Here is a 13,702-nt window from a genome sequence, read left to right on the forward strand (position 1 = left end):
GGGTGGAACTCCGCTTTAAAGTGGAACTCCAGTTTCAACTTCAAAAGCTAGCTAGGCTAGCACTAGGTGTGATGACTCCCTTGACGAGCCTTCTTTGCATGTAGAGCTTTCAGCCATCATCTCTTGGACTATGTTTTTTAGGCAAACTTCTGACTATGCCACAGTCAGCATAACACGGCCATGTTTTGTTGCGTTAATGCCCCGCCCCCCTCTGCACCCCATTCCTTGGCTATCCACACTACAGATGGTTGCAGGGAAGAAGGATCAAAACAAAATGTATAGCTCTTTTAAAGGGTTCTTTACTCATTACGAAAAAAATAAAATATTCGAGAAATATTAATCTTTCGATTTGATATTGAATTACTGTCTGGAGTTCCACTTTTATGGTTCCACCATATGCGTATGAATCTTTTTACTGCAAAGCACTTAGGAAGTAAATAAGAAAAAGTGAAGCCACTTCTGAGCCTCCATGAAAAATATACAAGGTTTATTTCCAACTTTATTACAAACTGTGATCATGATATCCTGTTGGCAATAAATCCTGAGGATATCCAGTGCAAAGTCTAACACATTCAGTGATTTGCGAGTGAAAATGAGCATAAGGTGCCAAAATAGGAGGTCTCTCTGAGAACTTCTTTGTCTCTTTGTAGAGCGCCAGCTTGCAGATTTCACAAGTAGACTTCATGGGAACAAATCAAGGTGGAGTGACAGAATGCTGATTGGTTAAACAGTCTGAAAAGAAAAGAAAAAAAATTGCTGCAATTGTACTTTGCATGAACACACATGATAAATACAATGTAAAATTATAAAAGTATACAACAATGAGCTTACCTTTAAAGAACCCTGTATCATAGACTCAAGCCTCGTACACACGACCGAGTTTCTCGGCAAAAACCAGCAAGAAACTTGCTGGGTGATATTTTTTTGCAGAGGAAACCGGTCGTGTGTACATTTTTATCAAGGAAACTGTCGAGAAACTCGACGAGCCAAAAAGAGAGCAAGTTCTCTATTTCCTCGACGGGAATGGAGAAACTTGCCTTGACAGCCTAACAAGGAACTCGACGAGGAAACCGATGTGTTTCGGCCGTCGAGTTCCTCGGTCGTGTGTACGAGGCTTCAGAAGGGAAAGGTGAAAAGGGCAATCATTGCACACAGTATTATAAAGCAAGATCACAACCTATAATTATGAGTAACCATAGCTGCCCCATGTCTATATACAGTGTGTGTGTGTGTGTGTGTGTGTGTGTGTGTGTGTATATATTTTATATTGTGTGACAGTGTACAGTAAGGGGGGGAAAGTATTTGATCCCCTGCTAATTTTGTACATGTGCCCACTGACAAAGAAATGATCAGTCTATAATTTTAATGGTAGGTTTATTTTACCAGTGAGAGACAGAATAACAACAAAAATATTAGACGTGCAATTGGGTTAGTTCCAAAGTAGTTTTTTAACGAATTTAGACTAATTTGGTCATTCGGAAATATTCAAATTTTCTAATTTCCGAATAAAAATAAGGTACCCACAGGGGAGGGCTAGCAGGGGGGGCAGGGTGGAAATCTCTATACACAGCCACCGGCCGCCACTACCAAATGCTGTTTTTGCGGAGCAGGAATATGCCTGCTGGAGCTCTGTAAACACAGGTCACGGCCGCTGCTCACCTCCCACTGTGCAGCTGTGCCTGTGTCAGCTCCGAGATAGATGGCTGCAGAGCTGAGCTATGTCTCGTCTCACACATAGCTCAGCCTCAGCGCTGACATCCCCTTCTCTCTCTGCACAGACCCGAGGAGAGATAGAGCTCATCTGCTCCTCCTCCTTCTGAGTATGCCCTGCCCACGCTCCCCGGGCATGTGTGGACACTGGACAGGAAGTTTAAACCCAAAAAAGCATCAGACAGCCTGCGCCTCAGCCTCCATCCTGGTAAGCTCACCCTCTCTAGTCTCTCCTGCCTCCCAGTGTATAAAAAGGGGTGCTCTGTGGACTTTGTTAAAGGGGGGCATGCTTTGGTGAGCAGAGACCCTCTTTACACAATAGTCCACAGCATGCACCCTTAAATCAAGTTTTCCAGAACACACCCTACATCAGATCTGATGTATATGGGGTCTGTGCGGACTCTGATGTAAGGGGAGGCTCTGTGCGGACTCTGAGGTAAGGGGGGCCTCTGTGCGGACTCTGAGGTAAGGGGGGGCTCTGTGCGGACTCTGAGGTAAGGGGGGGCTCTGCGGACTCTTGTGATCATGAAAAATCTTAGACTGTTTTCCTCGACTCATCACTTTTCCACGCTCTATGTGCCACTTGACTGGACTTGCCCCCCAGGCCTAAGGCTGCCAGCCCTCCTCTGGGTACCCACCTACTGGTGTCTAAACTGTTACTGCTAGCCCAATTATGTTTTAAAGAGAAACTCAAAAGGGCTTTTGCGCAGCTACAAAGATTGTATACTCTCAATAAGGTTTTAAATAAATACGTTTTATTATCAAGTATCAAAAAGGATTTTACATAAAAAAGAGGGATAAGGTTGAAAGGATGGATCCAATTACATTCAGGGGCAACATTAAGAGCTCTGGTGTACACAATTGTATTATATGATGTTCACATATATACATCTCACAATGACCATATATACCGTATTTATCAGTGTATAACACGCACTTTTTCCCCCTGAAAACAGGGGGGAAATTGCGGGTGCGTGTTATACGCCGATAGTGTACCTTGGAAGGTAAGGAGGAAGACGAACACAGCCGTAATTCACGAGCCGTCATCTCCTGTTCGGCTCTCACTCGCCTCTCACATCACACACACAGTCCCGCCTTCGCCACTGGCATTGGACCAGTGTTCTGTCAATCACAGGGACTGTGTATGACTGCCGAGTTAAAGCCGAGTGAGAGAGCCGAACAGGAGATGACGACTCTGTGATTTCATGCACTGTCTAGGCTGCATTAATGGTGAGGTTACATTCAGGCTACAAAGGGACATTGATAAGGCTGCATGATGGGATGGGCATTGATAAGGCTGCATTGATGAGCACTGCCCCTTATTTTAATTCAAAGTTGTTTAGTTAAAAAAGTTTTTTTTCCTGAAATTTCCCTCTTAAAATGTAGGTGCGTGTTATACGCCAGTGCGTGTTATACGACGATAAATACAGTAGTTAACCATTTGGCTGCCATACACAGATCCCCAACGCGTTTCAATCTTTATAACTAACGATCTTCTTCAGGGGGTTATGTAGATATTTCATGTAAAACACCATATGGTGTTTTACTTGATAATAAAACTTTGTTAAAACCTTATTCAAGAGTATACAATCTTTGTATCTGCGCAAAAGTCCTTGGGAGTTTCTCTTCTCTTTTTTCAAATTTCTGAATATTCAGAAATTTTAGAAAATTCAGAAATTTGTGAATTCTAAAATTCGAAAACTTTAGACCACGGCACACCCCAGATCAATTCTCTGTTTCTCCCTTCTTTCCTAAACTATCCGTAAGAAGACTCCGAGTACAAACAGCATTCCTGTGACGAGACTAACCTGGCTACTAATATGATGACAGTGCTGAGGTCTATGATTCTTCTTCCCCTTCTTCTTCTCCTTCTTCTTCCTCTACTTGTTCCTCATCGGCCTCTCCTCCCTCCTGGGAATGAAAATATATGTATCACAGGAATGAGGAAAACTTTTGGCGTGGAATAACAGGGGCCATTAAAATAACCTTGCCATTCTTTAAGAAAAAAATAATATTATATTATATATATATATGTGTTAACAGTATCTCACAAAAGTGAGTACACCCATCACATTTTTGTAAATATTTTATTATATCTTTTCATGTGACAAGACTGAAGAAATTGCACATTGCTACAATGTAAAGTAGTGAGTGTACAGCTTGTATAACAGTATAAATTTGTCCCGTCAAAATAACTCAACACACAGCCATTAATGTCTAAACCGGGGGCAACAAAAGTGAGTACATCCCTAAGTGAAAATGTCCAAATTGGGCCAATTAGCCTTTTTTCCTCCCCCGTGTCATGTGACTCGTTAGTGCTACAAGGTCTCAGGTGTGAATGGGGAGCAGGTGTATTAAATTTGGTGTTATTGCTCTCACGCTCTCATACTGGGTACTGGAAGTTCAACATGGCACCTCATTTCAAAGAACTCCCTGAGGATCTGAAAAAAAGAATTGTTGCTCTACATAAAGATGACCTAGCCTATAAGAAGATTGCCAAGACCCTGAAACTGAGCTGCAGCACGATGGCCAAGACCATACAGCGGTTTAACAGGACAGGTTCCACTCAGAACAGGCCTCGCCATGGTCGATCAAAGAAGTTGAGTGCACGTGCTCAGTGTCATATCCAGAGGTTGTCTTTGGGAAATAGACGTATAAGTGCTGCCAGCATTGCTGCAGAGATTAAATGGGTGGGGGGTCAGCTTCTCAGTGCTCAGACCATATGCCGCACACTGCATTAAATTGGTCTGCATGGCTGTTGTCTTGAAGGAAGCCTCTTCTAAAGATGATGCACAAGAAAGCTTGCTGAAGACAAGCAGACTAAGGGAATGGATTACTGGTACCGTGTACTGAACCATGAATTCCAACATGTACTCTGACATACTGAAGCAGAGCATGATCACTGCAGGGCAGTATTCCAACATAACGACCAGAAACGACCACTGCCTTGCTAAAGAAGCTTGCTCAGCAGGGATCGATCCGTTGATCCCTGCTGAGCCGGCTGATGACAGGGCAGTCCCCGTACACTGTGCAGGGACCGCCCTGTCTTTTCTCCGCTCTCCCCTATGGGGGGATTGGATGGACACGGACCGTCTGTCCGTGTTCACCTGATCCGATCCGCAGATGGAAGGAAAAATAGGGTTTTCCTCCGTCTGCAGAATCGGAGGAATGCGGAACCGGGCGAGATCGAGTGTCAGCGGATGTTCATCCGCTGACACCCGCGATCTCATAGGGACCAATGTATGTCCCTTTTTTCATCCGTACACGGATGGATGAAAAAGCGGACATCCTCAAACAGAAGGTGGAAGAGCGCAAGGTCTCTAACATCCACCAGCTCTGTGTCGTCATGGAGGAGTGGAAGAGAACTCCAGTGGCAACCTGTGAAGCTCTGGTGACCTCCATGCCCAAGAGGGTTAAGGCAGTGCTGGAAAATAATGGGGGCCACACAACATATTGACACTTTGGGCCCAATTTGGACATTTTCACTTAGGGGTGTACTCACTTTTGTTGCCAGTAGTTTAGACATTTATGGCTGTGTGTTGAGTTATTTTGAGGGGACAGCAAATTTACACTGTTACACAAGCTGTACACTCACTACACAACATTGTCGCAAAGTGTCATTTCTTCAGTGTTGTCACATGAAAATATATACTGTATTTATTGGCGTATAACACTCACTTTTTTACCCTGGAAATAGAGGGTAAACTGTGCCTGCGTGTTATTTGCAGGAGGCTGTGGAAAGTTTTTTTCCTGAAACTTTCCTATTAAAGTTAGGGTGCGTGTTACACGCCGATAAATACGGTAATTAAAATATTTACAAAAATGTGATTGTGAGATACTGTGTGTGTGTGTGTGTGTATGTGTATATGTATATGTGTATGTGTATGTGTATGTGTATGTATATGTATGTGTGTATATATATATATATATATATATATATATATATATATATATATATATATATATATATACACAGTTATATACACTGAAGAACGTAATCTCAGTTTATTGACTTTTCAGAGAGAATAGAAAAAGACAATTCCAACATTTCCTGCAGATACTGTATATCCTAGTAGACACTTGGATTGGTTAATAGGCACTCAAATGTGAATATAGTTGTACCAAAGAGAGGTATGCAGATAAAATCTTAAAGGAACACTAAAGTCAAATTTATTTTTTTGGTAAAATAACAAACATGTTATACTTACCTCCACTGTGCAGCTCGTTTTGCACAGAGTGTCCCCGAACCCTGTCTTCTGGGGTACCTCGGCGGCTGTCTCGGCTCCTCCTCGCAAGAGCTTTCTACCTTCATGCGAGCTCCCTCACATGGTGGAAAGCTCTTGCGAGCGCGCTCCCGTGATACAGCGGCGGCCATAGCCGCCAACTGTATCACTCGGCCCCGCCCCTGGCGCGCCGCGTCATTGGATGTGATTGACAGCAGCACTAGCCAATGGCTGCGCTGCTATCAATCCGTCCAACTTAGCCAATCAAAGGCCAGGCTGGGAACCGAACAGGATGACGGGGACGCGCGCGGGACTTTCGAGGGGTGGGGTAAGTAAAACGGGGGCTTAGGCCTCGTACACACGACTGAGTTTCTCGGCAAACTTGCTGGGAGATATTTTTTTGCCGAGGAAACCGGTCGTGTGTACATTTTCGTCGAGGAAACTGTCGAGAAACTCAACAAGCCAAAAAGAGAGCAAGTTCTCTATTTCCTTGATGGGAATGGAGAAAATTGGCTTGTCGAGTCCCTCGACAGCCTAACAAGGAACTCGACGAGCAAAACTCTAATGCATAGGATGCGTGAAAAAACATTTACCTTTACAACCCCTTTAATCCAAATAGCCACATCAATAATTTAGTGTTAAAGTGATACTATGGGTTCAGTTTTTTTTTTTAAATAACAAACATGTCATACTTACCTCCACTGTGCAGTTTTGCACAGAGTGTCCTCGATCCTCCTCTTCTGGGGTCCTAGGGCCACTCTTGTGGCTCCTTCCCACAATAGATAACCCCCCTCTGGAAAGCGGGAGCCAATGGCTGCAATGCTATCAATCTATCCAATGAAGACCCGAAAAGCCATTGGGAGAGCAACGCAGGATCACGCCCACAGAAATTCAGGGCTCAGGTAAGTAAAACGGGGGGCCGGACAATGCAAGGTGTTTTTTCACCTTAAAGGAGTTGTAAATGTAGCACTACCCCCGAAGGAGCTGCTGGTTTGTTTTGGGTGGCATGTTACCTCATGGCTCCTCCGCCGTCTAAGGGTGTATGGTGAAAGTAGCAGTAACGGAATGTCCACGACAGGTGTCTTTTCTGTGCTCTTTATTACCCAGCCGGGTAAAAACAATAAAACTTGTGGTGAAAGGTAGAGTTGAAAGTAGAAGGAGAAATAGCAGATTCAGGCGTAGTAATAGGGAAACAGTCCTGCTCCCACGTGTAACGCTTCTTGCGCCACTCCTGCCTGAGTGGACTTAGTGTACCTGGACAGGCCTCTCTCACTGACCTGGCAGCCTGAGTATCACTCGGAACTTAGAGGAAAAGTCTCTGCCACAGACCCTCCTTGGAATTGAGATAGCGAAGGCGAACCTCCTTAACCTCCCTGGCGGTATGATTCTGTCTGGAATTACGTACCAAAAGCGGTACAATTATTTTGCAAGGAAATTTGGCGTTTTATACTGTAGGCCTGTAATTTTTAGGAATAACTCACTTAAATCTGACCAAACAAGAGTCTAGTAGGCATCCCGGGTATGATTTTTTTTTTTTTAAACAAAATTATAAATTATAATTGTAGCGCTTACCCCCGAAGGAGCGGCTAATTGTTTTGGGCCTGCACTCTGCTTTATTACCCCCCCCCAGTATTCTGGGTCTCACTCCCCTGGTCACAGCTGTGGTGCAAACTGACACAATAGTTTATGAGCGACAAAGGAACCGTTTAGACACAAGTTAAACTTAAATAATCATTGACTTTACTAAAACAGTTGTTGTAATACACAATCGGAACATAAGTGGTGCACATTCAGTATTGCGAAAGGCTGTGCGCAACAATTTCTTTACACCCCCCCTACGGCCGCAGGTATTTTGGTGTCTCCAAGTGGGACTAGCGCGCAGGCCTTACTTCAAGCTGCGCGCCTTCCCACTTCCAGTACACAACCACACAGTATGCGCCACGCAACACCCAACAGAATCAAACACAACCGTAACGGGTAATCACTCAGTAACTTCCCTATGACAGTATCTGTCTAACAGTAACAGCGCTGCAAGGCCTTGCCAATAAAATGTAGTAGTATTAGTCCTTGATCTTCTTTCTTCGCTAGCAATGTGAACTCAATTTGTAATCCACAGGTATTTTAATAGTAGTTTGATGCAAACAGGGACTGCGGATTAAACGTGGAGGGTGACTGCGCACTCTTTCCTGGTTAATACACAATATTCAATGGCCGGCCATCAAGCAGTTGATTAAGGCTTTCAGGTCCTGGCACATGTGGCTTAGGGAAACACACTGGCAGCGTGGAACTAACGGTCCCAGCAGCACTCCCCGGCAGTCTAAGTGTGTGTGTGTGTAAACAGTACAAAGCTTTGGGCCCGAGCCCTCTCACCACACGAGGCCCAGATGACTGGATGCTCTCACCACACACGGCCTCCACCTGGTCTCTGCACTCGTCTGGTTGTCCAGTTCCCACTTTCAGAGACGATCGGGAACCCTCCAACACTTGCCTGGATACCGATGGCTTGCTTCCGCACGAGGTAGGCCAGAACTCCACCAAACACACTGTGAAAGGGTTCCTCCAGGATGTGGGTCCCGAGGCCGAGAGAGCTAAAAATGGCCACACAAGGTCTTTTATATCTTCCCAGCATGCCTTGCAGCCCTGAGTGTCCCTGGGTAATTATTCATATCCCTTCTGGATGTTATGAAAAAACAAACCTTGAACACGCCGTTCCATTTCTTCGCCAGTAGATGGCATCAGACGCTTATTTACATTATAAGACTATCAATTCTACCACTTCAGATCTGAGCATTCTTAATAGCAAAAATTGCCCCCGCTACATACTCCCCCCACTTTGAATCTTTGGTCCCCAAAGACATTTTTAACTCTACTGCACATTTTTGCCTCTATGCGGCTGCTCAATACAGACAGAGGAGCCTCCCACCACTTTTCATAAGATGGGAGGCTGTTCTGTGCACTCTCAGGTGACACCGCAGTGTCTGGTACAGATGTGTCCAGGGGTGAGTTGGGGTTCTCTCCTTCTAGGTTTACAGTAAGGAGACCAGGCATATCAGGAATTCTTTTGGGGGCAAGCCAGGCCTGTTCAGAACATTCGCCCAGAATATCATAAGTCAGTTTCTTAGGCGCATGAACTTCCCTCTTGACTCTTTGTCTTTTAGGAGTAGGCGCTGTCTCTTCTTCTGCCTCACACTCTTGCACCTCAGTGTCAGCGGGTGAGTGATCCTCAGAATGCCCACTTTGCGGCACAAATTCCGGGGCCTCAGGTCTCAAAGTCACAGTGTCTGTCTCCTGCTCATGAGGTAAGCAATTAGTATCAGTTTCCGGCATCTCAGGCGACCACAACCAGCTTATCTCCATCCCATCCTCTTTCTCACTACCTTCTGTGGCCAGGGATCCTGACTGAGACCTAGTTACAGGTCGAGGCTCAGCCATAGGCGATAGTTCCCGTCGTGGAGTTTTCCTGACTGCTTCTGTTAAGGGCAGAAGGTGATTCCGATGCCATACCTTCAGTGGTCCAGTACTCCCTTCTGGTCTGATTTCGTATACCGGTAATCCCGGGAGGCGCCTGCATATGATGAATGGCTGTGACTTCCAGCGATCAGCCAACTTGTGTTTTCCTGGTACACCCAGATTTCTCAATAGCACTCGGTCTCCAGGTTGCAGGTCTTGGATCCGCACTCTGAGGTCAAAGTTCCTCTTATTCCTGCGTCCCCTCGCATCTGAGGTGGCTCGAACTTTCTCATATGCGGCCTTCAAACTCTTCCGTAATCTGCCCACATATCCTCGATGAGAGGCCTCCGAAGTGTGGTCTAAAGAAGTACCAAACGCCAGATCCACCGGCAAACGAGCTTCCCGACCAAACATTAGGCGATAGGGTGAATATCCTGTGGCATCACTCACGGTGCTGTTATAAGCATGTACCATGGCTGCAATGTGTTTACTCCACTGTTGTTTCTGCTCCGAGGCCAGTGTTCCTAACATGTTGAGGAGAGTTCTATTGAATCTTTCGGGTTGTGGATCCCCTTGTGGGTGATAGGGGGTAGTCCTAGATTTTTTTATATCCAGCAAGTCCAGTAGCTGCCTAATGAGGGTGCTCTCAAAATCCCTTCCTTGATCTGAATGGATCCGCTGAGGCAGGCCGTAATGGATGAAGAATTTCTCCACCAAGATCTTTGCCACAGTAGGCGCTTGTTGATCCCTGGCTGGAAAGGCCTGAGCATATCTGGTGAAATGGTCCGTGACTACCAAAATATTTCCTTGCCCACTGAGATCGGATTCCACACACAAGAAGTCTATACATACTAGATCCATGGGTCCGTGGCTTTCCATATGGCCCATTGGGGCGGCTCTCTGAGGTAAAGACTTCCTTTGTATGCACCTGAGACAAGAGCGACAGTAATTCTCCACTTCAGATCGCATGTATGGCCAGTAAAACCTGTCTCTCACTAATTGAAGGGTCCTTTCCGATCCCAAGTGGCCATGGTGGTCATGCAGAGCAATCAGAACTCTTTCCCTATGTTTCTCCGGCAGGAACAACTGCCACTTCTCCTCCAGATCTTCAGAGGGGGCCCTCCTGTACACCACTCCTTGTTTCAGCTGTAACCGACTCCACTCCTTGCATAACAGGCGAGCTTCCTTCTTGGCGCTCTGTAGGAGTAGATCAGAATGTTGAGTCTCCAAGGCCTCCGACACAAGGCTACAGAGGGGATCTTCTTGCTGATCTCTTCGGAGGTCCTTCCTGGACAGTTTAGGCAAACCCTCATCCACCACTTGAGTGACATTACAGTAGCCCCTGGGCACTCCCACAGCGGACACTCCTACCTCCTCAGCCCTGGCTCCACCCTTTGCTGGTTGTTCTGCTCCTTCACAAAGAGCCCTCACACCTTCAGGGGTAAGTTGGGTCCAACCTTCCGGCGAGTTCCAATCGTAGTGGGGCCTTCTGGATAATGCATCAGCGTCCCGATTTCCGACCCCTGGATGGTATTTTAGACTGAAGGTGAATCCAGAGAGTGCAGCCAGCCACCTATGCCCTGTAGCATCTAATTTTGCTGTGGTGAGTAGGTAGGTGAGAGGATTGTTATCTGTCTTGATCACAAATTCTGCGCCATATAGGTAGTCTCTCAGTTTGTCCACTACTGCCCACTTCAAAGCCAGGAACTCAAGTTTGTGAGTTGGGTAATTCCTTTCAGCGGGTGTCAAACTTCGGCTCACATAGGCAATGGGTCGTAGGTGCCCGTCATACTCCTGGTAGAGTACTCCACCCAGTCCATCTCGACTGGCGTCCACATGCAGTTCATAAGGCCTGGCAGGGTCTGCGTAGGCCAAAACCGGGGCAGTAGTGAGGCTCCGCTTCAACTGTACAAAGGCCTCTTCACACTGAGTGGTCCATTGGTCTTCAATCGACTCTTTCTTCTTCCTGGGACCCTCCTTAGGCTTCCCAGGTCCATCAGGGTCCGACCCAGCCCCCTCTTGGTTCTTTAATAGTTCAGTGAGTGGGTGAGCTATCTTGGCGAACCCTTCAACAAATCTGCGATAGTAGGAGCAGAATCCCAGAAAAGACCTGAGTTCAGTCACATTTGTTGGCCGGGGCCATGAGGTGACAGCATCCAGCTTCTGCGGGTCCGTGGCCACTCCTTCCGCGGACACTATGTGACCCAGATAACTCACTGATGACTGGTAAAATTTGCACTTTTCCATCGAAAGCTTCAGGCCCTCTTCATGGAGTCTACTCAAGACTTTCTCCAGGCGCTCTTCGTGCTCTTCCAGTGTTCTGCCGAACACTATCACATCATCCAGGTATACCAGCACTTCAATTAAATTCATATCACCTACAGTCTTCTCCATCAACCTCTGGAAGGTGGCCGGGGCCCCCGACAAGCCTTGTGGCATGCGGTTAAATTCAAAAAACCCCACCGGGGTAATGAAAGCTGTCTTCTCCCTATCTTCAGGGTGCATGGGAATCTGGTAGTACCCACTCTTCAGGTCCAGCACACTGAACCACTTCGCCCCCGACAAGCTCTGTAAGGCTATATGTGAAAGGTCTACAGCGCTACTATAGTGAAAAAATTAATTATATCAATTAATCAATAAATAAATGAAAAAGCAGCAATTATAACGGTGAACTAAACCAAGCAAAATATGTGAAAAAAGGATAATGCGCTAAATCAACTGATTAAATAAAGGTGTCAACACATCAAAATACTGGAGAAATAAGACAAATTGATACAAAGAATAAAGTTCCAAATTCTAAATATATATCGTCCCTTGTTGCTGTAATCCTGAAGGCAACTCAATAACACTTTGCCAGACCGCACACACACAGTGTGTGAGATATAACCAGCTTGATGGTGTAATAATCAGCCTGTCAGGTCAAAAAAGTGCTTTCCACCAGGTATTCACAAGTTTCAGATATGCAAAGAAAGGGAGACAGAGAAAAGACCGATAGTGTGATACCGTTAAATGAAACACTAACGTCTCACAACACTCAGAACATCACTCACGAATCCCCGGTAATAGATAGGCTTAGCGTGTGTGCATGTAAGCTGCTCAGCTTGTCAGGCTCTTCATCCGGCACCTCCGTGCGTCCCGTCACTCAAGCTCCTCCCCCACGCGTATCGTCACTAGACACGTGACTTAATCATGGGTCAATGTGTGAATGGGGCTTACTAGGCTATAAATAGCCTGTCACACACTCGCAGCGGCGCGAACGGACCAATGGGGAGGCACCAATGACTACATCATTGCAGATACACCACCACATTTCAGCCGTTGTGGTTTATAAAAATGTATCTATTTAACAAATTTTAATGTGATACAAAATGAGACAAAATAACTTTTAAAACCGCTGTCTTAACAGTAACAAACAAAAAATAGTTTTTATCTCAGGTTCTTATACGGGCAAATCCGTGCAGCTCAGACTAATCTATTATGAGCACATACAGACAATACCCCGTGATTTTCATGTAGTATTACTACCACATAAGCAAAAAATATATATATATATATTGATAGTGTGTAACCATATACAAATACACATAAAAATAAAAATAAATACATATAAAAAATATAAAAAATATATATATAAAATGCAAAGTAATCCACCATATACATGTTAAAATTGTTACATGTGGATCAAGCCAAAAGCTGTCAATCACATATCCCAATCTGCACTTAAAATAGCATCATACGCTAGGATTGCATAACAATACAAGAGCACTATACCACTAGCCAACAAGTGAGTATACGCTCATAATAAGATAACAATAAGATAGCTGATAGGGAGATGTGAGAAATATACATATATATAAAATACTGTTAAAACTTTTTAAAACAGAGATTTAAAAATCAGATATAAAACAGTTAAGATCAAAGTCGATATTTAAACCATTCGGAGAGAGAGATCCCATCTCATGGATCCATCTTGATTCTGCTTTACTTATCTCTCTCACCCTATGGCTTCCTCTCCAGTGGGGACTATATTTTTGTATGCCCCAAAATTTCAAACCCTTTGGGTTCCCTTGATGACATAACTCAAAATGGCGGGAGACATTATGTTTCGGGTATGCATTTAAAATATTCTGTACATGCTCTCTTAATCTTTTCCATAAGGGTCGTTTAGTGCGGCCTATGTATTGTAGGGAGCATGGACACTCCAGGACATACACAACACCCTCAGTTCTGCAGGTAATAAGGTCATCAATATTGTACTCCTTCTTGGTGACATTTGAAGTAAATTTGGTACATTTTTGACCATTAAAATTCGTATTCTT

General features: G+C 45.0%; 1 protein-coding gene across 2 annotated transcripts in view; it reads right to left on the minus strand.

The window, feature by feature from the left end:
• Positions 1–465: 465 nt before the first annotated feature.
• LOC120927969 (SH3 domain-binding glutamic acid-rich-like protein) overlaps positions 466–13,702 on the minus strand; it is a 108,037-nt gene continuing 94,800 nt past the window's right edge. Inside the window, exons 6-7 of one of the 2 annotated variants that reach the window (XM_040338997.1) lie at positions 3,519–3,621; positions 466–732 (exon numbers count right to left, since the gene is read on the minus strand). In XM_040338997.1, coding sequence (XP_040194931.1) covers positions 3,550–3,621 — 72 coding nt within the window. In that variant the 3' untranslated portion in view covers positions 466–732; positions 3,519–3,549. The remainder of the gene's footprint in view (positions 733–3,518; positions 3,622–13,702) is intronic. The other variant, XM_040338998.1, reaches the window with a different exon arrangement.

Source organism: Rana temporaria, chromosome 2 (genome assembly GCF_905171775.1).
Source record: "Rana temporaria chromosome 2, aRanTem1.1, whole genome shotgun sequence".
In the NCBI taxonomy this organism is placed as follows: domain Eukaryota; kingdom Metazoa; phylum Chordata; class Amphibia; order Anura; family Ranidae; genus Rana; species Rana temporaria.